Source organism: Pristis pectinata, chromosome 3 (genome assembly GCF_009764475.1).
Source record: "Pristis pectinata isolate sPriPec2 chromosome 3, sPriPec2.1.pri, whole genome shotgun sequence".
Lineage (NCBI taxonomy): Eukaryota > Metazoa > Chordata > Chondrichthyes > Rhinopristiformes > Pristidae > Pristis > Pristis pectinata.
Window position 1 is genome coordinate 66649250 of NC_067407.1, and position 26565 is coordinate 66675814.

Below are 26565 nucleotides of genomic sequence, written 5' to 3' on the forward strand. Positions count from 1 at the left end.
CAGATTATCAATCCAAATCACTTCTGAGGGCCACTCCAGTTACTGCGCATATCCACAGACACTGATATTTCACTCACATGCATGAACAAGCAAATACTAGAGTTTCTGTTCAGCTTGCTACCAAACAACAGCAAGCCAAGGTTTCCCTTACTAACAAAGCAGGGAGTTGTGGCTTACGATTTCACGTTTGACAAGGTTACTTGGTTGACATCATTTTGAGATTTTGTTGGTCCTGAACACTCAACATATTCTGGGTCCAAATATCATTTACATAGAACATAGAACAGTACAGCACAGGACAGACCTTTCGGCCCATCATGTCTGTGCTGAACATGATGCCAAATTAAACTAAGCCCACCTGCATGCACATGATCCATATCCCTCCATTTCCTGCATTTTCATGCCTCTTAAGCACCACTATCGTGTCTGCTTCACCATCCCCCCAAAGTCACTTAATTGACTTTGAAATATTCTGTTTACAAGCAAACTTTAATTATTAAAACATTCCCACATCCACCCCCACCAACACAGTACTTGACGTAAGCTTGCTTTGTTCTTTTGGTGCATAAATATCCACCATTGTCTTTCAGAGTTTCCAAAGAAAGCTTCTGAAGTGTCTCAAGTCACCCTTCCCCCAGCCACCGTCTTGGTCCTGTCAACTTTCAGCTTCAGTTTTCAGAACCAAGCCCATCAAGTTCAGAAATAGGTTGAAAGAAGGATTGGAACCCACTAAACATGCACAAGGTTTGCTTATGGAGTTCAGCTAAATGCCAGAAATCTTGCCCCGACAAATACTAGTAAACTGGAAAGCCCAAACGTCATGTGTGGGCATTTACTATGGAAATTGATGGAGCTCTTTTCCAAAGGCATAAACCAGGAATTCCCCCGTGACTCCTCCCTGGATACACCACACAAAGAGTGCTTGTGCAGAGACTGGAGCAGCTGAATGGCTGAGCCCTCCTGCCCATTGTCTCACTGTTATTCCTCCTCTGTACTCCTTGGGAATTCCCAGTAGCAGCATCCGTGCCTTGTCTCAAAACTGCACAATTGACAGGGGTACCTTAAACCACCCAGTAACCTTGTCCAAGTTGACAAATATGGGAAGTGAAGCTAATTAAAACTTAATCTTTTTTTTCTGTAACTCCCTCTAAACTTGCAATTTTCCAGTGGTGTTGTTCCATAAACGGTATTTCTATATCTTCTGTGTCTTGTTGAAGAGATCTGCTAACCCCATCGATTTACCCTAGTAACAGTTGTGACAAGGTGTGTGCTGACCGGTCCTACAAATCATATTCTTTGCTGAGACAACATATTGGACCTCTACCAGACAAAACATGGGGTCTTATGGCTGTCGATTACAACTAATTATTTGGAAATAAGGAACAAGCTATAGACATTATGTAGTTTATTAATGATGAAAAGCTGACTGCTTTAGAAAGCCCTTATTTCTTCCAACAATCACTGACAAAGTGGTGATTGCAGAATGGTCATTGACAGGTTTTGTTAATTACGTGACACGCTGTGTGCATAGGTTATATAAGATTGGCAAATTTCATAAAGAAACAGCTACTTTGTTGGCAGTGATATTAGAGTGTTAAGCAATCCAAAAGCCAAATACAATATTTGTTTGAAATTTGAAACAAGAACAGAGAATGCAGGAAATACTCAGTACGTCAGACAGTATCTGAGGAGAGAGATCATCAATGTTTCAGGTCAAAGAAAGGTCATTGGCAGGCCCAGATTGTTCAGCAGAACTGCCTAAGCTACAATCTGCACGGCAGCAACTGTATCTAACCTCCCATTCCGCCCCAGACACACCACAGGGTCCGGTGGGCTACATAGGTTGCTGAGTCCAGGGGTCGGGTACACTTTCCACCTGGCCCCTCAGCTCTGGGCCAGTATTTGAACAGGCTTTCTGGCCTTCATTAGGAAGGTAACTGTTATTCTAAGATTTATTTTAACTTACAAAGTTTCTAACCATTTTACCTCTGTTAAATGTGTTTCTAAGTGAATTGCATTTTTCTTTAATTGAGGAGTACTGTGTGCAGTTCAGGTCGCCGCATTACAGGAAGGACTTGGAGGCTTTGGAGAGCGTGCAGAAGAGGTTCACCAGGATGCTGCCTGGATTACAGAGTATTAGTTACAAGGAGAGGTTGGACAAACTTGGATTGTTTTCTCTGGAGTGCTGGAGGCTGAGGGGCGACCTGATAGAAGTTTATAAAATTATGAAGGGCATAGATAGGGTAGGTAGTCAGTTTTTTTTCCCAAGGTGGAAATGATAAATACTAGAAGGCATAGCTTTAAGGTGAGAGGGGGAGAATTTAAAGGAGATTTGCGAGGCAAGTTTTTTTTACAAAGCGTGTGGTAGGTACCTGGAACGTGCTGCCAGGGGAGGAGGTAGAAGCAGATACAACAGCAAGATTTAACAGGCATTTAGACAGGCACATGAATAGGCAGGGAATGGAGGGATATAGACCATGTACAGGCAGATGGGATTAGTTTGGATTGGCATTATGGTTGGTACAAACATGGTGGGCCGAAGGGCCTGTTCCTGTGCTGCACTGTTCTACGTTTGATAATTTTCTGTGAATTGTTTCTGAATGTGTCTGAAGCTATGAAAGGTCCTTCTGGCACCTTGAGCTACCAGAGTGCCATCAGTGTCCTCCACGGGTATGGCCTTCCCTTCCACTGTCCGTACCTCAGTTGCTCTTGTGGAAGGGCTGCATTAACTGACTGCATTGGAGGGGCACAGATAGGTTCTTGATAAGCAAGGCAGTGAGAGGTTACGTGGGTTAGGTGAGAATGTGGAGTTCAGGTGACAAACAGATCAGAACGAGCAGGCTCGAGGGGCCAAGTGGTCTACATTACTCCTAATTCACTTTCAATGAGGGATGGGTGATAAATGCAGGCCTGCCCAGCAATGATCATGTCTCTTGACAAATAAAACCAGAAGAGCAGACTTGAAAAATACTGGTTCATGAACAGAGAGACCTGGGGTGAAATCACATAATTCTGTGAAAGCAGCAACAGAGCTGGACTGAGTAGTAAAGAAGGCAGTTGGCATGCTTGCCTTCATCGGTCAGGGCATTAAGTACAAGAGTTAGGACGTCTTGTTACAGCTGTACAAGACATTGGTGAGACCGCACTCAGAGACTTGTGTGCATTGTTGCCATACTATAGGAAGGATGCGATTAAGCTGGAGAGGATGCAAAAAAGATTCACAAGGATGTTACTGGGACTGGAGGGCTTGAGTTATAAGGAGAGACTGGATAGGCTGGGACTGTTTTCCTTGGAGTGAAGGAGGCTGAGGAGTGACCTTATAGAGGTTTATAAAATCATGAGGGACAGAGATAGGATAGATAGTCACAGTCTTTTTCCCAGGGTAGGGAAATCTAAAACAAGAGACCATAGGTTATGGTAAAAGGGGGCCTGCGGGGCACGGAGGGTGGTCTGTAAAGGGAACAAGCTGGCCAAGGAAAAGGTACAATAAGAACATTTAAAAGACACTTGCACAGGTATATGGATAGGAAAGGTTTAGAGGGATATGGGCCAAACGTGGGCAAATGGGAATAATTTAGATGGACATCTTGGTCAACATGGACGAGTTGGGCTGAAGGGCCTGTTTTCCTGCTGTATTACTTTATGATGCCTTAGGAAACTCAACCTGTAGGCTTTGAGCCAGTGTGGAATAATGATGACTAAGCCTGGTACTCTCTGTAGTGTGAACAAAGGAAAAAAGCTCATTCAAATTTAACCTGCAGCATGTGTCCCAGCTCTTAGAAGGCAAGAGGCAAGGAGTGGATGTAGTGGAGTGATGCGCTGATGCCGTGTGTTCCACTACTATCCACAAACCACAAGGTTCAGAATTTAGATAGCCTCAGCTACAAAAGAATGAGCACATGATTTTCGTGGCCAATGGTGTGCAGATAAACTTCTCTTTAGAGAGTCATCCCCCTGTGGTTGCTGCCACAATACATGATAAACACCTCACAGGAGAACAGGTAATATCAGTCTTCCACCCTTTCTTAGGCAGCCCCTGGGAATCAAGGGTGACTTGTTTCCATTCCAGTTCTGAGGTGACTGATGAGGTTAATGAAGGAACCACAGACCCTTCCACAGGTGGGGCAGGAGGTGGCTCCTTGCTCTGTTTACTTCTCCACCAAGCAGTCCCAGGCCAGTGGTTCCCAGGAGTCAGTGGGGATACTGCATTTTTTCTGGGAGCTCAGAGCACATCATGAATCGACTCCTCTATCCACCTACTAATCTCTTCCTATGACAGGACTCAGAAAAGAATTCCACACCTTCTCCCGAGGATAATGAGCAGGATTTTCCGTGTGTGACTGAAGCATTCACATACCAGTGAGCTCGGAATTTCAAAGCGTCTGGGTACCAATGTGGATGTGCTGAACTTTTGACAGCTGTTTGCAGTATTTTTCATGGCTACTTCCCGAGGGTGGAATCATGGAGGTTGAAGCTGTGGCATTTCCCCAGCTTTAGAATCTGTCAGAACAACCTGCAGTAGCCTGGAGATGACACACCGACTCCTCCTCCACTGGCTTCACATTAAGGAGATCTGCTGCCTGGCTCTAAGGCAGGTTTCAACATTTTTAAGCTTTTTTCAGATTGTTATCGATTTATCTGATTGCTAAATGTTTTTATTTTTAATTCTTCAGTTTTAAAAATAACCTTGCAAACCACTCAATAACTTTATTAATTTTTAACAGTTATCAAAGATCCCCACCATCTGGGCCATGCCATCTTTTCGCAGCTACCATTGGGCAGAAGGTACAGAAGCCTGAAGTCCCACACCACCAGGTTCAAGAACAGCTACATTCCTTTAACCATTTGGTTCTTGAACCAACCTAATCGCTACCTCAGTAGAGCAACACTATGACCACTGTGCTACAATGGACTTTTGTTTGTTCTTTCTTGTATAATTTTTCTTGTGGATATTGTTTCTCTAATGCTATGTGCCTGTGATGTTGCTGTAAGTTTTTCATTGCACCTGTGCATACATGTACTTGTGCATATGACAATAAACTCGACTTTGACTTTAACACTGGGTCACAGGAAAACATTCCAACTGTGTCGACACCAAAAAATTTCATTGGTTGTAGAACGTTCTGTGGTCATGAAGGCTGGTGTAAAAACGGATCTAATTTGCATTTTCAACCGCATCAGGGGAGTTCCTGGACTGTCAGTTTTCAGCACTGAATCGTCAGACCTATTCCACACTAACTTGAAATGAAAGGGTTGGGATTTTCTGAAGGAAGGTGAGCCAGTGCAGCAAACTATGTCACAGCATCTGCTCAGCAATCAGTGTTCACATCAGGCTCACTGTTAACAGTCCCAGAGAAGACTCTAATCTAGACATTCCTGACACTGCTTGGGAACCTACAGGAGTCGTAGAGCAATACTCAGCTAGTCCCAATTTCTTGCATTCGGCCCATATCCCTCTAAGCCCCACCTCTCCATGTACCTATCCAATTGCTTCCTAACTGTTACTATTGTACCTGCTTCAACCACTTCCTCTGGCAGCTCGTTCCATGTACCCACCACCCTCTGCGTGAAAAAATTGCCTCTCAGGTCCCTTTTAAATCTTTCCCCTCTCACCCTGAACCTATGCCCCCTAGTTTAGGACTCCCCTACCCTGGGGAAAAGACTGTTAACATCCACCTTATCTCTGCCTCTCATAATTTTAAACATTTCTATAAGGTTGCCCCTCATTTTCCTATGTTCCAAGGAATAAAGACGTAGCCTGGCCAACCTCTCCCTGTAACTCAGGCCCTCTAATCCTGGCAACATCCTTGTAAATCTTTTCTGCACTCTTTCCAGTTTAACCACATCTTTCCTGCAACAGGGTGACCAAAACTGTACACAGTACTTTAACAGTGGCCTAACCAAAGACTTGTACAACTGCAACATAAGAGTGCAAATGATGTTACTTCAGCAGTACTGATACGTCTTCACAACTGCAATGCATCATGAAGGAATTTGACCAGGTGAGGAAGTTACATATTAAATGGCAGAATGGAGCGAGGGAGGGAGGAAGGAGGGAAGGGAGTGTGAGGAAGGGAACAGTTAGGCAAAGTGATGGTAGCTATTGCACCATGTTCTAGAGAGGAGGGGGGGAAGACATAGAAGCATGGGGGGAAAATAGAGGGGGAGAGGGGGAATGAGAATGAGAGACAGATGGGGAGAGAAAGAAATAGGAAGCGAAGGGAAGCACAAGGAAGGGGAAGAGAAAAGGGGAGAAAAAAGGGGTAGGGAGAAGGGGATGAAGGGGGGAGTGGAGAAAGAAACAGAGGGGGAGACAGAAGGGGAAGGGGAGGGGGAAGAGGGTGACGGGGAGAAAAAGTGAGGGGGAGAGAGGTGGGAGAGGGGAATGTGGTAATGGTTTTCACACCTCTCAGTGATATCCTGGCCAGCCCTTACACTGGCTACCTTGCAAGGATGCTTAACAGTTGGGTAGAGAGAGAGGAGGAGGGCTGAAAGAAAGAGACAGAGACATAGGGAGAATGAGAGAGAGGGGGAGAGAGTGTGGTTGGAGTTGGCACAACCCTTGGTGATGTGCTGGCCAGTCCTCAGATCTCAAGCACTAGAGGAAATACTGTATCGGATGCGTGTACATACTTCCACTCAGCACCAGTGTCCACTGACTAACTCTGACCAGCCCCTGAAGGAGCTAGCTGCATTGTAGAGGTGCCACCTCATGACTATTATCAAAGGTACAAAGCTAGCTCCAGACTGTATCTGGGCTCCACTGTGATGTAGGGAAAAGTTGAAAAGCAGGTGGAGACACCTTGCAGCACACAACATGTAACCTAATCTACTTTATTGCTTCTTGGTCTGGAGAGGTTAATTGGGAAGGGCTATATGAAGGAATCAACACGTGGAGGAAGGTGGCAGAGGCACAGGAGGGAAATATAAACAATAGATATTTCCCTAGTGACCTTTGGCGTGGCTTATAGCCAATGTGGTGCTTTAACTGCAGTCTCCTTACATTAAACAGGATAGCATTGGCATATCAATTGAGAGGATGCTGCAGATTGTGTTAGGAATGGGCACCCATCCAGGTTCTTATCAACCAGCTTCTGGACTGTGTGTTGGCTGAGAAAGTCTGGAAAGGAACGCAGTGGTCATTGTTGAGGGGCTGTTCCCAGGGACGTTCATTGAAGTAAACATCGATCACTACTGGAAGATCATCAACTCATCGAAAGACATACCGTGTGCTGCCTGGTCTTCCAGCGCAAAGAGATGGCCGCAAGCCAATGCTGCAATTGGCACATTCCAAGGTGCAGGAGCTTGTGCTGAGGGGCACACTGAGGCTTGGTGCAGCCAAGGGGAGGGGCCACAGTTTGGGGCCCTCCTGGCACTGGACACTGAAGTTTACAAGAGACTGCGGATGTTGGAATCTGGACCAAAAACCCTCAGTCCTGATGCAGGGTCTTGAACCAATATGTTGAATATCCCTTTGCCTCCACAGATGCTGCCTGACCTTCCTGCAACTTGTTTTTAACTAAAGGGCTGGGCCCTGAATAATAACCTCCCACACTTATAGCTTATGCAATGTTTGGCAATGAAAGACTGATCCCATATTGACATAGTGAACATTAACAGCAAATGTAATAATATGCTTGGTACAATGTACAACAACAGATTAATGAACTGTAATGTAAACCTGCAAATTTTATAAAAGAGTACAACTACAAAGGTTCTTATCAATCACCATCTCCCAGTCTGATCACCCAGTTCCACCTGCTCTCTCCATTTAGTTTTGCTGTACATTGATTCCTTCCCATCAGATCATGACCACAGACTACTCCACAAACAGCCAGAGTACTGACACAGGACTTGTGACACTTTTTCACTTGTGTTCCCTTTCACAGAACATGTTGCACAATGCTGCACATTTCCTTAAAAGGAGGACAAATCAATTTCCTTACTCGAGAGAAGGCCGAGGAGTAACCCAACTGAGGAGTTTATAATCATGGGCGAGTTTGACAGGCTGGGTACCGAGTAATGTTTCTTATTCTAGTGGAATCCGAATTATAGACCATTAACAAATTGGTCACAAATATATAAAAAAGAAAATCAATAAATTGGAGGCACTGAAAATCTGAAATAAAAACAGAAAATGCTGGAAACACTCAGTGGGTCAGGCAGCGTCTGTGGAGAAACAGTTAACGTTTTGAATTCAAGACAATTCATCAGAACTTGGGAAGGGAGTAAACAAGGACAAAGGGAATATCTCTGGTAGGATGAGACCAGGATTGAGATATTTGTGAAGAGCATGACCTCACTCTATCAGCGATTTTCCTTTTGTCCCATCCATCTCCCCCCCCCCCCACCCACTCTGCAACCAAAAATTGAATTGTTTTCTCACTTTTTCAGTTTTGACAAAGTGGTTTTAATATGGAACAAAGACTGCATTTCTCTTTCCATAGGTGCTGCCTGGTCTGCTGAGTGTTTCCAGCAATTTTCTTTTTTCATTTTTTCATTTTAGTCACTCATAAATCCATTGGCAGTTCAGGATAGAATGTGGAACTTGCAACACAGGGTATAGATGGATTTAAGGGGATGTGTGACTGGTCTCTGGGTAAGAAAGGGTTAATAGGATGAGATGTGGTACAGCAGAGAAATGTCTGTGCAGCACAACTTCCGACAAAGGCAGTTCAGATTGTGATGCGAAGGATGGGGAGGTGGTTCTGTGTGTTGTACATTTTAGTTGGACCATACTTTGCGATCATGCTTACTGAGTAATAAGCAGACAAATAAGCAGCATCAACTATGAGTCATTCAGTCACTAGAGAACATTAATAACAAGGGTACTTTTACTGCGAGGCCCCCAATATAAAACAGAACCTGGAACGTTAGTGGGACCACTCACAACCATGGTCACTGCTGACCCTGGAGAAGAGGACCTTGCTTTCTTTTGCTGATGCTCTGGATAAAGGACCAGGGGAAGGATGTGTCACCGTGGCCACCAATTAACGTTACGCAAAACAGTGCTGGCCCCACACAAATACTGCTGGCATTTACATGGGTGCTCAAAGTAACAAGGGGAACAACTTTGAAGCAGTCAGATGGTGGGCAATATTGACTGGGATAAGTTTCTTCAAAGTGACCTTTTACATACCATATCACAATATAGTACTTCAGGCTGCAGTGTCACTACCTGAGATTCAGAATGGCCACTGACCCCTCCATTAAAATGCACAGAGATTTTGAGATGGAGTATCTTTTTGACCTGCTTTGTCTTTACACACCCACAAGTTGTGAAGTAACAATGTTAAGGATTTAGTAAGGGTGATGAAGTTGACTAGAGTGGTATCAGGGATGAGGGTCTTCCATTATGTGCACTGACTGGATTGTTCTCCCTTGAGTGACTAAGGCTAAGGGAAATTTAATAAAGTATTGGTTTTGATCAATAACCAAAGAATTCAGATTTAGGGAGACTGGCAAAAGAACCAAACGTGACACAAGGAAAAACATTTTTCTTTTTTACACAAGGATTTAGAATGGGAAGTCAAAGATACTGCAGACGCTGGAAATTTGAAATAAAAATAGGAAATGCACAGCAGGCCAGGCAGCATCTGAGGAGAGAGAAACAGAGTGTCTCAGGTCAATGACTAGAACTTTCTCCATGAGGGATTCAGAATGCATGGGTTGACTGAATTAATTCAGTAGAGCAAACTGGTAAGTACAAGTAGGAATAATTGCAGGGATATGTAGAAAGAATGGAAGAGTGACACTAACTGGATTTTCCTTTGTTGGAACTGAATGACCTTGGGTGCTGCATCTGGAACACCCGCAGTTGTCTTGGCCCTTGGCTGGAGGTCCGAAGTGGAATCCCTGCTCAGTGTTCCCTGTGCTCTCCACATGCACCTCAGCCTACCTACATGATGAACCGATTTTTGATTCAGCTTGCAGGAGCTTTCTGTGCACAGTTTGACTAGCATGATCTTACAGCTCAACCATAGCCATGGTGCTGTAGGGCATCCTGTGCCTTTCACAACCACTTTCTGTGAAACAGGCCAACCCAGGCAAGAAGCTGGGTCCTGACAGGCCTAGTGAGGAAGAGTTGCTTCAGAATAATGAGTGCTGCTGATAGCCCCAAGAGTATAGAAGTTGGGATATTATGTTGCAGTTGTGCAAGGCGTTGATGAGGCCGTATTTGGAATATTGTGTTCAGTTTTGGTCACCCTATTATAGGAAAGATGCCATTAAGCTGGAAAAGGTGCAGGAGATTTATGAGGATGTTGCCAGGACTCGAGGGACTGAGATGGAGAGAGGTTGAGACATTTTTCATTAGAGCATAGGAGAATGAGGGGTAATCTTATAGAGGTGTATGAAATTACGAGGGGCATAGATAGGATGAACGTGGACAGTCTTTTTCCCAGGGCTGGGGAATTAAGAACTAGGGGGCATAGGTTTAAGGTGAGAGGAGAAAGATTCAATAGGAACCTGATGGACAACCAGGGAGTGATCAGTATATGGAATGAGCTGCCAGAAGAAGTGGTTGAGGCAGTATCATTAACATCATTTAAAAGATACTTGGACAGGTACATGGATAGGAAAGGTTTAGAGGGATATGAGCCAAACAAGGGCAAATGGTACTAGCTTAGATGGGAATCTTGGTTAGCATGGACCAGTTGGCCGAACGGCCTGATTCTGTGCTGTATGACTTTACGTCGGCTCTCAGAGCAATCCCATCAATCCCATCAATCCCATTCCTCTCCTTAGTTCCTGGTAACTTATTCTCTCTCAGGTGCTCATCAATTCCCTCCAGCTCTCCTGCTACCAGTAGAGGTTATTCACAACGGCCAATTAACTTATCAACCTGCACGTCTTGGATGTGGGTGGAAATTGGAGCACTCAGGGGAAACAGTCACAGGGAGAACATGCAAACTCCACACAGACAGCACCAATTGTCAGGATTGAACCAGGGTTGCTGGAGCTGTGAGGCAGCAGCTCCACCTGATGTGCCACTGTGCTGCCCTGGCACTTACCAGCCCTTTGTATATGGCCTTGTATTGGTATTGGTTTATTATTGTCACTTGTACCGAGGTACAGTGAAAAACTTGTCTTGCATACCATTCATACAGATCAATTCATTACACAGTGCATTGAGGTAGTACAGGGTAAAAACAATAAAAGAATACAGAGTAAAGTGTCACAGCTATAGGGAAGTGCATTGCAGGTAGACAATAAGGTGCAAGGGCAAACTTGTGGGTAATGGATCTTCAAGCACTTTCCACGGACATGAAATGTGGCTAAGGTTACCACCTCCACTGTACTTTTAGCTGGGGAGTTCCACACCCCACCAGACTTTGTGTGAAAAAAATATCTTCCTCAGATCCTCTTTAATCCTTCCACCAATTAAACTACACCGTGGTTATCAAGGTCTCTGCAAGGGACGTATGCTTTTCTTGTCGAACCTATCTGAGATTCCTAATTTTATACATCTCAGTCAAGTGTCTCCTCCATCTCCTTTAAGCCGAGACAGCCTCTCCTTATCACTATAGTGCTCCAGCCCTTGCAACGCCCTTGCAAATTTCCCCATGCTTGTTGCAGTGCGGTGATCAGAACTGCACACAGTGCTCTAACTGTGGCTGAACCAGTATTTACACAGTGCTAACATGAACTCCCTGCTCTGGTATTCTGTGCCTCCAACAAGACAGGCACATATTACCTAATCTTGTTATTGGCTTGAGCAACACACAAAATGCTAGTGGAACTCAGTGGGTTAGACAACATCTATGGAGAGAAATGGCAGGTGGTAACAGTGGGGAGGGGAACCAGTGGGAGGAGTGTGTGGGTGATGGACAGATGGAATGGGTGGAGGAGGGGAAAGAAACAGGGTGATGAGGGCTGGGGTGGGTGCAGAAGGAACTGGGTAGATCAGTAGAAGAGAGAAAAGGGACAGGGGGGAGGAATTTACCGGAGGTTGGAGAATTCAATGTTCATGCCGTCGGGTTGTAGACTACCCAGGCGGAATATGAACTGTTGTTCCTCTAGTTTGTGTTTATCCTCACCCTGGCAGAGGAGGCAGCCGAGAACAGACGTGTCGGTGTGGGAAATAGGAAGGGGAATTAAAATGGCTGGAACCCGGGAGCTCCAGATAACCACGGTGGACGGGGTGCAGGTGTTTGGTAAAGCGATCACCCAGTTTGCGTCTGGTCTCACCGATGTAGAGGAGGCCACATTGGGAGCACCGGATGCAATAAATAAGGAGGAGGATTTGCATGTGCTTGTGCAGGTACTCTAAGGGGTGTGTGGACATCCAGTTTGTGAACCCCCCATCTCTTAGCACTGCTCCACATCCTGACCATTTAACATTTACCTGGTTTGCCCTCCTCGAATCCACTGCCTCATACCTTTGCAGACTGACTTCCACTTTCACTTTAGTGCTCACCTAATCAGTCCCCTGATATCTTCCTGCAGCCTACAACTTTATTCATCACGATGAACCACACTGTCAATTCTGGAGCAACTCACTATCTCCATCCCTTGGCATCTATTCTGTATCCCTGCAAATCTTTCCTCACATTTCTCCAATATCCTCATGAAAACCACAATGGACCAATTTTCAGTCCAACTCTCCTTTGGATGCTAAGGGCTTTGAACTTTGTGATCAATATGGCACATAAGATTTTGTCGACTATCTTGTTAAAATCCATGCAGGTATAATGCAACAAATGTGCTACCCTCGTCAGTGATCCTAGTTACACCCTCAAAAATTTCATCCAGTTAGATACAACATCACTGTAAACATCCACAATATCTGGAGCAACCTTTCTAAAGGCTGATTTATGTCGATCCTCAATTTTTCCCTAATAGTTTGTTCACCAGTGACATTAGGCTTTCTTACCACTCAGAGTGCAATATAGCATGGAAACAGGCCCTTCAGCCCATCAAGTCCGTGTTGACCATCAACCACCCATTTAGACTAATCCTACGTTAATCCCTTTTTTATTTTCCCCACATCCTTATCAACTCTCCACAGATTCTATCACTCACCTACACACACACGCGTGCGAAAGGCAATTTACAGTGGCCAATTAACCTACCAACCCGCACATCTTTGGGATGTGGGAGGAAACCGGAGCACCTGGGGGAAACCCACATGGTCTCCACATAGTAAGCACCAGAGGTCAGGATTGAACCCAGGTCTCTGGCACTGTGAGGCAGCAGCTCTACTAGACGCATCACACTGTCACTCTTTGCTTAAATTTCTGCCTTCAGAAACTCCTGCTGACCTTGGCTGGCAATCAGCCTTCAACTCCTCCTGCTGCTCAAAACTCCAGCAACACTCAGCAGGTCCTGTTGGAGATGCACAGGGCGCGAAGGGGTGAACCAGTGGTTCTCTGTCACCTCCCATCTGAGGACAAAACTAGCTGAGGAAACGGGAGGTCTTCCTGGGCAAGGTGGCTTGCATCACTCTCAAATAGTAGGTGGCATTCAGCACACCCAGGGGTACAGACTGCAGGACCCAGCCACACACAAGACCTCTGCTCAGCCTCACCAACCTCCCCATCTGTGCAGTCGGGCCTTCCTGTGAGTGAAGGTATCAGTAACCATAAATGACCACACAGGGAGGTTTCAGACCACAACCTTCCAGCCCCATTATTCTCGGTTAAATGGAGTGAGTTGTTGATTTAATTGAAAGTGCGGTGGGTTTAGAGTCAAATGTTTACACTCTGGATTATTCAGTCTGCAGGAACAGTGCGTTCTCACTGTTCTGATCTCTGCCCTCAGACTGTGTTAGACACGGGACTTGGGGGATGGGACCAATTACTGGTTGCTAGGATGCAAGAGAAAGCCTTAAGGAGTAGGAATAACTAGAGAAACCACTCAATGGGATCATGTGAGAGAAATTTCACAGTTAGTTCATTTTTTCATCGAGAAAAATGTCACCTGGTCTTCAAGGTAAGATCACCTCTGTTGCTTAACGGTTCATCGCAAGGCACTTATGGATAATGGGAAAAATGCACAGAGGCAGGGCTGCTGTCGTCGACTGCAAAGGAACTGACAATCTGTCCCCATCTCACACACAACAGGACAAAATGGGATTACAAATTCCTGATATTGGGCAAGCAGGACACAAAAAGGTGGAAATATAATTAAATGAAATACCATGTTGCTTTGGCAGTCCTTTGTCGGTTGTAAACATCAGTGGGCCTTAATCCTAGAGCCTCCTTTCTCATAACAGAATCAGTGTGAGTAACTTCAGGAGAAAAATAAAACTGGAAAAGTTTGGCGTGGCCCACGAATGCTGGTCAACAGAGCAACACTCATGATGAAAGTTTAAAGGATATGTGAGCAAGCAGCTGGGTGGTTAAACAACCAGGAAAAGGGCACCCAAACCAGCAGGAAGCACAAGACTCAGGCACCTAAACACAGGAGGAAACATGAGACTCAGATAGCTAAACACAGGAGGAAACACAAGACACAAACACAAATAGAGTCATAGAGTAATACAGCACGGAAATAGGCCCTTTGGCCCAACACATCCAGGCTGACCAAGGTGCTCACCTTACGGGCTAGTTCCATTTGACTGTGTTGGTCCATATCCCTCTAAATCTTTCCCATCCATGTACTTATCCAAATGTCTGTTAAATGTTGTTATTGTACCTGCCTCAACTATTTTCTCTGGCAGACCCAGACACCTAAACACAGGAGAAAACACTAGAATCAGATAGCTAAACACAGGAGAAACACAAATGCTGTAGGAAACACAAGACTCAGACAACTAAACACTGAAAGAAACATGAGACTCAGGCACCTAAACACTGCAGGAGATGAGAAGGGATATTTTAATCTAAATATTGATTGGACAAGTCAAACTGGCAAGGATATTGTACAAGAAGAATTTGTGGAGTGCATCAGTGATTGCTCCTTACAGCAGTACAATGCAAAGCCTACCCAGGTAAAGGCTATTTTAGATTTGGTCTCATAAATGAGGAAGGGTTAAAATGGATCTTGTGGTTAAAGATCTCCATTGATGGTAGTGACCATAATATGATAGAACTCTAGATTCATTTTGAGTGTGAACACCACAGGACCAAAACCCACCGTCTTCGACTTAAATAAGGGCAATTATAATGGTATTAAGGTGGGGTTGTCTAAGATGGACAGGGAAAATAAGCTAAGAGACAGGTCAGTAAATGAACAATGGCAGATATTCAAAAAGCTGGTCCATAACAGCCATTTATCTCAATGAGAAAGTGGGATTCCATGAGAAAGAGGCACAACCTGTGGTTAACAAAGGAGCACAAGGGTATGTTAAATTGAAAAGTAGGGCATACAAAGTGGCAAGGGCTGGTGGTAGGTCAGAGGACTGGGAAGTCTTTCGGACAAAGGAGTGAAAGATTAAAAAGCTCATAAAGAGGGAAGAAATTTGATTTTGAGGGAAGAAGGTGGCTAAGGAAGGTGTGGGAACTCTTGAGAACAAGGTTGGTGAGTTAATAACAGGAAGGAAAGAAATGGCAGACATGTTAACTAAACATTTAGTATCAATCTTCACTGTGGAGAATACTACAAATAGCACCAAGGTAACAGATGGGCTAATTTCAAATAACATGCAGGAACGTAAAAATCCCAATGACAAGGGGTGAAGTATTAGAGAAACTCATGGGGCTAAAGTGGACAAATCACTGGGACCCGATTGACTGCATTCAAGGATTTTAAAGGAGGAGGCAGCAGAGGTAGTGGACCCATTGGAGAGTACCAACATGACTGCCTTGTTCAAAAGGATGTGTGCCAAGCCCACTGCTCTACTCTCTTTACACTCATGACTGTGTGGCTAAGCACTGCTCAAACGCCATCTATAAATTCGCTGATGACACCACTGTTGTTGGTAGAATCTCAGATGGCGACGAGGAGGTGTACAGGAGTGAGATACATCGGCTAGTTGAGTGGTGTTGCAACAACAACTTTGCACCTAACATCAGCAAGACCAAGGAGTTGATTGTGGACTTCCGGAAGGGCAAGTTGGGAGAACACACACCAGTCCTCATTGAGGGGTCTGCGGTGGAAAGGGTGAGCAGCTTCTGGGCGTCAACATCTCAGAGGATCTTTCCTGGGCCCAACACATTGATGCAATCACGAAGAAGTCACGCCAGTGGCTCTACTCCATTAGGAATTTGAGGAGATTTGGTATGTCACCAAAGACTCTTGCAAATATCTATAGATGTATGGTGAAGAGCATTCTGACTGGTTGCATCACAGCCTGGTATGGAAGCTCTAATGCACAGGATCACAAGAGGCTGTAGAGGGCTGTAGGCTCAGCCTGCTCCATCATGGGCACAACCCTCCCCACCATCGAGGACATCTTCAAGAGGTGGTGCCTCAAGGAGGCGGCATCCATCGCTAAGGACCCTCACCATCTGGGACATGCCCTCTTCTTGTTACTACCATCAGAGAGGAGCTACAGGAGCCTGAAGACCCATACACAATGATTTAGGAACAGCTTCTTCCCCTCTGCCATCAGATATCTGAATGGCCCATGAACACTACTTCGTTATTCCTTTTTTTTTCCACACTATTCATTTATTTTGTAATTTATAGTAATTTTATGTCTTTACTACCATACTGCTGCTGCAAAACAACAAATTTCATGATATATAAGTCAGTGATAATAAACCTGATTTGGATTCTGATTTATGAAAGGTAAATCGTGTTTGACGAATTTGCTCAGATTCTCTGAGACTGTGACAGGGAGGCTCAAGGACAGCATCTACCCCACGGTGATAAGACTATTGAACGGTTCCCTTATACGATGAGATGGTCTCTTGAATTCACAATCTACCTGACCATGACCTTGCACCTTATTGTCTACCTGCACTGTACTTTCTCTGTAGCTGTGACACTTTACTCTACATTCTGTATTGCTTTACCTTGTACTACCTCAATGCACTGTGTAATGCAATTTTTGATCTGTATGAATGGTATACAAGACAAGCTTTTCACTGTACCTTGGTACAAGTGACAATAATAAACCAATTCCAATTTGGCCACCTGTACACAGTATCAATCATGGGACACACAGACTGTAACACAGCAAAAAACATAAGATTCAGGCAACAAAATGCAGCAAAAAGAAAAGCACATTCCCTTTTGCAACTCCCTGCTCCAGTCTTCCGTCCCCACCAATCACCTCCTGTCATATGGGCTCTTTGCCACGTAACTGCAGGAAATGCAACACTTCTCTTCCCCACCATCAAGGGACCCAAACAGTCTTTCCAGGTGAAATTGCAATTCACTTGCACTTCTTCCAATCTAGTGTATTGCTTTTGGTGTCCACAATGTGGCCTCCTCTACACTGGAGAAACCAAACACAGGTTGGGTGACTACTTTGTGGAGCACCTATGCCTAGTCCACAAGAGTGACCTTGAGCTTCTGGCTTCCTGCCATTTTACTTCTCCATCCCATTACCACCCTGACCTATCTGTCTGCAGCATCTAATCAGGTAATTCGCATGTTCCTTCTCTCTGTATCAGAACTGGCCATTTCTGCCTGGCTCAATTTTTCTTTTTTGCTGGTGGGATATGTCTCACAACTTTATTATTAACAATGCATAACACAGACATAGAAGCATAATATACTGCATTGTTATTTGATCTCATCCTATTGGAGATATTCTCTTTGTTCTACCCATCCCTCCCACACCTTCTCTGCTACTGAAATATAAGTTGTTTTCTCTCTTTTTTAGTTGTGACCAAGGGTCTCAGACCTGAGACGTCAACAGTTTCTCTCTCCACAGATGCTGCCTGACCAGTTGAGAGTTCCCAGCATTTTCTGTTTTTATTTCAGATTTCCAGCATCTGCTGTTATTTGATTTCTGTAAATCATGAGGCTTGGACACCTAACCATAGGAGGATCCACGGGACTCAGACACCAAAGAAAATTGAGCATGTAAACTTAGTTGGTACAAGACAAGGCACCTAATCACAGCAGAAAACATGAAACGCCATGTAGCAAAATACAGCAAAATAACATGACCTAAACATGATGGTTGGTAGATCAATTTTAGAAAGGATTTAATAACTTAACTTTCAATCTATTCTACTGCATTCACTGCTCTCAGTGTGATCTCCTCTACATTGGAGAACCAAATGCAGATTGTGCGATCACTTTGCAGAGCCCCTGCGCTCAGTCTGTAGGAGTCACCTTGAGCTTCCACTCGCCTGCCACTTTAACTCCCATACTATTCCCACGAAGATCTGTCTGTGGCCTCTACTGTTACAATGAGGCCCAATGCAAGCTTGAGGAACAATACCTCATACTCCACCCAGACACACTGTAGCCTGCAGGATTTGATATTGAATTCTCCAGCTTCAGGTAACTCACCCTTTCTATCTGTAGCAGAACTGGACAATTCTGCTTGCTGTCATTTTAGTTCAGTTTTTCAGTTTCTACTAGCACAGGCTGAGTAGCAGGACATGTCCCACAGCCTTGTAAGCAACAACCTATTGCACAGACAAAGGTGCATAATGTGCTGGTAACTGCCACACTGAGTCACTTGGTCTCACTGTATCGGAGGTATTCTCCCCATTCTACCCATCCCTCCCACACCTTCTCTGATACTGAAAAGTAAATTGTTTTCTCTCTTCCCCAGTCTGATGAAGGTCCTGGACCTGAAATGTTAACTGTTTCTCTCTCCACAGATGCTGAGTGTTTCCAGCATTTCCTGTTTTTATTTCGATGTCCAGCATTTTCGATCTTGGCCATTCACACGAAGTAGGAAATCCAAGACCTGGGCATCGAAACACAGCAAAATACACAAGACGCAGACACCTAATAAGACTTGGGCAGCTAAACACAAGAAGGAGCACAGGACTCAGACAGCTAAACACAGCAGGACAAAAATACCTCAGGCACCATAACAAAGTTAGAACCACGAGACTCAATAACCTAAACACAGCAGGAAACGCAAGACTCGGGTACCTAAGCACAGGTGAAAACAAGAGACTTGGACACCTAAACACAGGAGGAAACACGAGACTTTGGCACATAAACAAAACTCGCGTACCAATGGGTACTTGACGGTTGGCATGGATGCGGTGGGCCGAAGGGCCTACTCCTGTCTCGTATGACTCCATGACTCTATGCCTCCAAACAGTAGGAAGCATGAGACACACAGACCAAAACACAGCAGGAAACATGAGGTAGACACCTAAACATAGCAGGAAATGCAAGACTTGGGCACTTAAACAGCAGGAAACACAAGATTTGCATATCTGAGTATGGCCAAAAACACAAGACCTGTGCATCTGAACACTGCAAGAAACAAGACTCAGATACCTAAACACAGCTAAAGAACATGAGACACAAATACCTAAGTGCGCTGTAATTGGCAACAGCAGCCAAAAGCAGCAAAAAAACATGAGACCTGGACTAATAAACACAGAAGAAAACACATGACCAAGAAAACTAAACATAGCAGGAAACACGAGACTTGGGTGTTTAAATACAATGGCAAAGACGCAATGGCAAAGACGCGGACTCAAAGCCAGTGAAGCAAGCAACTCAGCCACTTTAACATAACAAGGTCTAATATAACAAAACATCCATCACTAATGATCATTGACACCCTAAGCTCGTCTTGTCCTAGCATCTTTATTGTTTAATACTTTGCAAGTGGCTTCACTGGACCTTCATTAAACAAAATTTGATGTATTGCTGGATGACGTGTGGTTCGGAGAGCTTGAGAAGCTAAGGAAGTGAGCCAGAAGTTGACTGATGAGTACAAAGAAATCTGCTGGAGACCACAGTGTGAATGATACCCAGGACACCCTGTTATCGGAAAGATGTTATGAAACTACGAAGAATGCAGAAAAGATTTACCAGGATGTTGTCTGGATTTGGGGGCCTGCGTTACAAGGGGAAGTTGTGTAGACTAGGACTTTGTTCCCGTAGGAATGTAGGAGATTGAGGGATGACTTGGTGGAGACCGTAAGATCATGAGGAGCATAGACAGGGTGAAAACACATAGTCTTTTTCCTAGGGAGGGGATGCTAAACAACAAGAGGGTATAGGTTTAAGATCAGAGGCAATAGATTTAAAAGGGACATCAGGGACGGCTTCTTCACGCAAAGGGTGGTGTGTATTTGGAATGAGCTGCCAGAAATAGCGGTTGAGGCGGGCACATTAACAACGTCTAAAAGCCATCTAGACAAGTACGTGGACAGGAGAGGTTTAGTGAGCTATGGGCCAAACACGCACAGATGGGACTCGCTTGCTGGGCAACACAATCGGCATGGACGAGTTGGGCCGAAGGGCCTGCTTCCATGCTGTATGACTCTGATATGGGCAGGAATTTCTGAGACACTGGGACTAAACAAGGAGGTTATTCTTTAACAAGGTGCACTTCTGTTAATGCTGAATAGGTTTATACAGTTTAAGGCCAGTGAAATAAGATGAAACATATGAAAGGAGCAAGACAGCAATGAGTACAGCATCCAAAGCACTGAGTGAAATGCTTTTACTCATCGAAGTGGAGAAGAAGTACCTGGGAAAGCACTGGCTGCCTTGAGTGTTTCTGATAGGAGCACACAGAGGCTGTGCACAACATCCAAACCTGCTCACCTCCTACTCTGTCATTTGAAGAGACTACTGGGTGGAGAGAGAAAGAGATTCAAGGGTGTGCTCAAAGCTTCACTGTAGAAGTGCAACATCCCCACTGACTCCTTGGAGGTTCTGGTCCAGGACTGCTCAAGGAGAAGAAGGAACACGCAGGATGGGATTGAGAAGCTTGTGACCACGCATCAGGAGCACACAAAGGCCCAATGGGTACAGGGGAAGGAATACAAACTCCCCACTGCCCATCCCATCTATGGCAGGCTGCCAGTCCCATGTTATCCTCATCAACCACCTCAGAACAAGAGGAGAGGGAAGTCATCCTCAACCCCGAAGGAGTGTCGAAGAATACAACTGAGGGAAGTTTGGCAAAGAGGTGATCCAACTGCCAAATTCCAGGAAAAAGTGTGAGAATCAGGAGACAGGAGAGAATGAGACCTGAGAGAAGTCTATAAGAATATGAGAGGCATAGACAAAGTAGACAGTCAGAATCTTTTTCCCAGGGTAGAAATGTCAAGTACTAGAGGAAATGCGTTTAAGGTGAGGGGGGAAAGTTAAAAGCGGATGTGCAGAGCAAGTTTTTTACACACATAGAGTGGTGGACGTCTGGGAATGGGCTGCTGGGGGGAGTGCAGATACAATAGTGACGTTTATGAGGCTGTTAGATGGACACATGAATGTGCAGGGAATGGAGGGGTATGGATCATGTGCAGGCAGAAGAGATTAGTTTAATTCAGCATCGTGCTCAGCCTTCAACTCTGCCTGAAAAATCGACTGTCCATTTCCCTCCACAGATGTTGCCTGACCTGCTGAGTTCCTCCAGCATCTTGTGTGTTGCTCCAGATTCTACCATCTGCAGTCTATTGTGTCTCCATCAGTGTACACACCATAGGTTGCTGTTCTCCAGTCTGAAAATGCAGTGACCATACTTTTAAGGGTACTCAATTTCCTTGTCACTCTTTGGGATATCCTGGGGTCATAAAAGGCACTATGTAAATGCATTTGTTCCTTTTTTTTTCCTTTGTTTCCAGACACCAGAGAGGATCATACTTGAAACTTTGCAAGCTCCAGTCAGGCTGCAATTAACTCTCATTTTCAGGGACTGAGACACAAAGGAAATGTTCAGGGTTAGGAGACAATGCAGTGCAATAGGATTGATCCCTGATGGAAAGATGGTGAATGGAAAGAGACCTCAGGAAAAGTACAAAAGTTAAACAGCATATGCATGATTTACAGACAGGCATACCTCAAGAACAAGGGATGCAGACTCATTGTGGTAATGAACAAACTTTAGACCCGTCAGAACACGATACACAACTGAATATCTGATAATATAACTGGAGTTTAAGAAATAAAAGTACATAAATTCTTGGATGTGAATCAGGGCTTGCTAGATATAAGAGTAATGTCCACCTAGATTGCCTCCTGCAAATACAGTAACAAGTAATTACAACAATCAACTTCCATCAGCTAGTTTACAACCGGCTCAGACATCAGGCCAGGAAAACTCCTACCACTGGAGTGTTTGGGAACCTTGTGTCCATTGCTACCTGCTCCTCATCTATGGTGTGGACTATTTCACGTGTGTATCTTTTTTCCAGTACTAGAAGTTCCTCGAGAACGACAGCTGAGGTTTGTTATTTTAGGTGGATGGGCCACAATGGGCCAAATGGCTTTCCTCATTTACCTTGTGGCGAGTGGTCTGGATTAAACTGTTCTGAGCCTATGAGACAGACATAACTACTGCTTCAGTGTTTAACTCAACCAGTCTAATGCTGACACTCACTGGATACAAATCTGAGCTGAGCTGGATTCATCCTCTTCTGATTAACTGCACCTAGTAAACCAACCAACACGGAACATTACTTGTCCTCACAGCAGGTTGGTATCATGTACCTGGCGTATCAATGAGTCCACATTTTACCAGTCACGTGCTTCTTTCCAAGCCCCCGTCAACTTGTTTGCTTACCTTTATATTGCAGGCTTGCTCCATTAATCTCCTGGCATTTTCCTCGGCTCTGTATCGCTTTGGCAGCTGGACACGGAAGAACTTCAGAGCCCCTTCAAAATCGGCCTGTAGCAAGTCCTCCTTTGAGGTCTGTGAAGGCAAAATCAAAAATGAGCTGTGGCTTGGATGTGGGATACATTAAGCAGATAACCAACTCATGGGAATATGGCTTTAACTCTGTTTATTGAAAAGGGGGAAGCAGCAATGCCGGAGATGGGAGCTTTCCATTCTCTACGTCACCAACAATCCCACTAAGCTAGCCTCAGTCAACCACAGCCACGAGGACCTTTAGCTTAAGTGGTTAGGCTGAAAGTGTTAGTGCTTTCAACTCACTCTGCTGCCTCACCATCACCTAAGTCTGTAACCCCCTCCAGCATGTACAATCCACCACAATGAAGATGTTCCTTTACCTTTGGCCTCTTACAGATTTCCCCTCTTTCTTAGTTGTTCTCCTTCACTACCTATGCCCTAACGTCCAAAAATTTTCCCCTTAACCTTCTCTGCCTCTCCACACACTCCATTCCTTCCACATGCTCTTCTATTGTGAATTTTTTAGCCCATTCTTTAGCCACCATCCTAACCTCGCTCACAGGAACTCCTGGTAAGGCTTCTTCATAGAGTTCATAGAGTTATACAGCAAGGAAACAGGCCCTTTGGCCCAACTGGCCCATGCCGACCAAGATGCCCCATCAAAGCTATTCTCATTTGTTAGCATTTGGCCCATAACCTTCTAAACTTTTCCAATCCATGTACCTGTCCAAATGTCTTTTAAAAGTTGTTATTGTACCTGTCTCAACTACTTCCTCTGGCAGATAAACAAAGGACTGCAGCTGTGGGCATCAGTGGGTTTGTAGAAGATGTCAGTAGATAAAGAATCTCCTGAGATGGAGATGGAAAGATCGAGGAAGGAGAGAGAGGTGTCAGGGATAGTCCAAGTGAATTGAAGAGCAGGGTGAAAATCTGTGGCGAAATTTATGAAACTGTTCAGTTCTGCATGGGTATAAGAGGTGGCATCAATGCAGTCATCGACATAGCGGAGAAAGAGTTGAGGAATGGGGCCAGATTAGGCTTGGAACAGAGACTGTTCAATGTAATAGCAGAGAAAGAGTTGAGAGGCTCACTGACACCACCAACATCTTCTACAAACCCACTGACACCCACAGCTACCTCGATTACAGCTCCTCGCACCCTGTCTCTTGCAAGGACGCGATTCTCTTTTCTCAATTTCTCCGCCTCCGCTGCATCTGCTCCCATGATGAGGCTTTCCACTCCAGGATATCCCAGATGTCCAACTTCTTTTCTAACTGGGGCTTCCCCCCAACTGTGGTCGAGGGAACTCACACCCGTATCCCTGCCATTTCCCACACCTCTGCTCTCACCCCCAGCCCTCCCAGACCCAACAGGGATAGGCTCCCCCTTGTCCTCATTTCATCCTACCAGCCTACATATCCAACACATCATTCTCCGCCACTTCCGCCATCCCCAATGGGACCCCCACCACCAAGCATATCTTCCCTTCCCCACCCCCTTATGCCTTTCGCAGGGACCACTCTCTCTGCGACTCTCTAGTTCACTCCTCCTCCCCCCCACCACCCATCCCACTCCCACGCCAGGAAATTTCCACTGCCCCGCCATAGGTGCAACAACTGCCCCTACACCATCTCCATCACCTCCATCCAGGGACCCAAACAGTCCTTTCAGGTCAGATGGAGATTCATCTGTACCTCCCTTAATATCATCTACTGCATTCGGTGCTCCAAGTGTGGCCTCCTCTACATTGGTGAGACCAAACACAAACTAGGTAACTGTTTCGCAGAACACCTGCATTCTGTCCGTAACTGCGATCTACATCTCCCCGTTGCCAGTCACTTCAACTCCCCCTCCCACACTGTCACTGATGTCAGTCCTTGGCCTCCTCCACTGCCAGGAGAATTTCAAGCACAAACTGGAGGAACAGCACCTCATTTTCTGTCTTGCAAACTTGCAACCTAATGGCATAAACATTCAATTCTCCCACTTTAAGTAACACCCCCCCCCCCACCATGCTTCTTCTCTTCTTCCTTTTCCTAGCCTATCTCTCTTTTTTCTTCCTCCCCTTTTTTCTCCTTTCTCTCCTTACCTTTGACCCATCCCCTGGTGGATCTGCTCTCCCCTCCTCCCCCGCACCTGCCTATCACTATCTCTTACCTGCATCGACCTATCACCACCCTGTGCCTACCCTGCCTCCCCTCTTTTGTTCACCTATCACTGCTCTGCTTTTCCCTCCTATATATTGGGCTTCCCCTTTTCCTATCTTCAGTCCTGAGGAAAGGTCCTGACCCGAAATGTTGACCGCCTGCTTTTCTCCACGGATGCTGCCTGGCCTGCTGAGTTCCTCCAGCATCATACTGTTTTTCATCTACTTCCTCTGGCAGCTCATTCCACATACAATAGACAATAGGAGCAGAAGTAGACCATTCGGCCCTTCGAGTCTGCACCACCATTTTGAGATCATGGCTGATCCTCAACAATCAATATCCTGTTCCTGCCTTGTCCCCATATCCCTTGATTCCCCTATCTATAAGAAACCTATCTAGCTCCTTCTTGAAAGTGCCCAGAGAATTGGCCTCTGCTGCCCTCTGAGGCAGTGCATTCCACAAATTCACAACCCTCTGGGAAAAGAAGTTTTTCCTCACCTCTGGCCTAAATGGCCTAGCCCTTATTCTTAAATCACGCCCCCTGGTCCTGGACTTCCCCAACATCTGGAACATATTTCCTGTCTCTATCTTGTCCAATCCCTTAATAATCCTGTATGTTTCAATCAGATCCCCTCTCAATCTTCTCAATTCCAGCGTGTACAATCCCAGTCTCTCCAACCTCTCAGCATAAGATAGTCCCGACATCCCCGGAATTAACCTCGTAAACCTACGCTGCACGCCTTCTATAGCCAGGATATCCTTCCTTAACCCTGGAGACCAAAACTGTACACAATACTCCAGGAGTGGTCTCACCAGGGCCCTGTACAAATGCAAAAGAGTCTCTTTGCTTTTGTACTCAATTCCCCTTGTAATACAGGCCAACATTCCATTAGCCTTCATCACTGCCTGCTGCACTTGCTCATTCACTTTCAGTGACTGATGAACAAGGACTCCTAGATCCCTTTGTATTTCCCCCTTACCTAACTCCACACCATTCAGATAATAATCCGCCTTCCTGTTCCTGCTCCCAAAGTGGATAACCTCACACTTATCCACATTAAACTTCATCTGCCAAGTATCTGCCCACTTACCCAACCTATCCAAATCACCTTGAATTCTCCTAACTTCCTCTACACATGTCGCACTGCCACCCAACTTTGTATCATCAGCAAACTTGCTAATGTTATTCACAATGCCTTCATCTAAATCATCAACATATATCGTAAACAGCTGCGGTCCCAGCACCGAGCCCTGTGGCACCCCACTAGTCACGGCCTGCCATTCTGAGAAACATCCATTCACCCCTACCCTTTGTTTCCTATCCACCAACCAGTTTTCTATCCATGTTAATACCTGCCCCCCAATTCCATGAGCCCTAATTTTACCCACCAATCTCCTGTGCGGCACTTTATCAAATGCCTTCTGAAAGTCGAGGTATACAACATCCACTGAATCTCCCTCATCTATTTTCCTGGTTACATCCTCAAAAAACTCCAGTAGATTAGTCAAGCATGATTTGCCCTTGGTAAATCCATGTTGACTCGACCCAATCCTATCATTGCTATCCAAATATGCCGCTACTTCATCCTTAATAATGGACTCTAGCATCTTCCCCACCACAGATGTTAGGCTAACTGGACGATAGTTCCCCGTTTTCTCCCTCCCTCCTTTCTTAAAAAGTGGGATAACATTAGCCATTCTCCAATCCTCAGGAACTGACCCCGAATCTAAGGAACATCGGAAAATGATCACCAATGCATCCACAATTTCTAGAGCCACCTCCTTTAGTACCCTGGG

General features: G+C 45.2%; 1 protein-coding gene across 5 annotated transcripts in view; it reads right to left on the minus strand.

The window, feature by feature from the left end:
• rabgap1l (RAB GTPase activating protein 1-like) overlaps window positions 1-26565 on the minus strand; it is a 396343-nt gene that overhangs the window by 62483 nt on the left and 307295 nt on the right. For all 5 annotated transcript variants that reach the window (XM_052010817.1, XM_052010819.1, XM_052010818.1 and 2 more), the window contains one exon: window positions 22553-22681. In XM_052010817.1, coding sequence (XP_051866777.1) covers window positions 22553-22681 — 129 coding nt within the window. The remainder of the gene's footprint in view (window positions 1-22552; window positions 22682-26565) is intronic.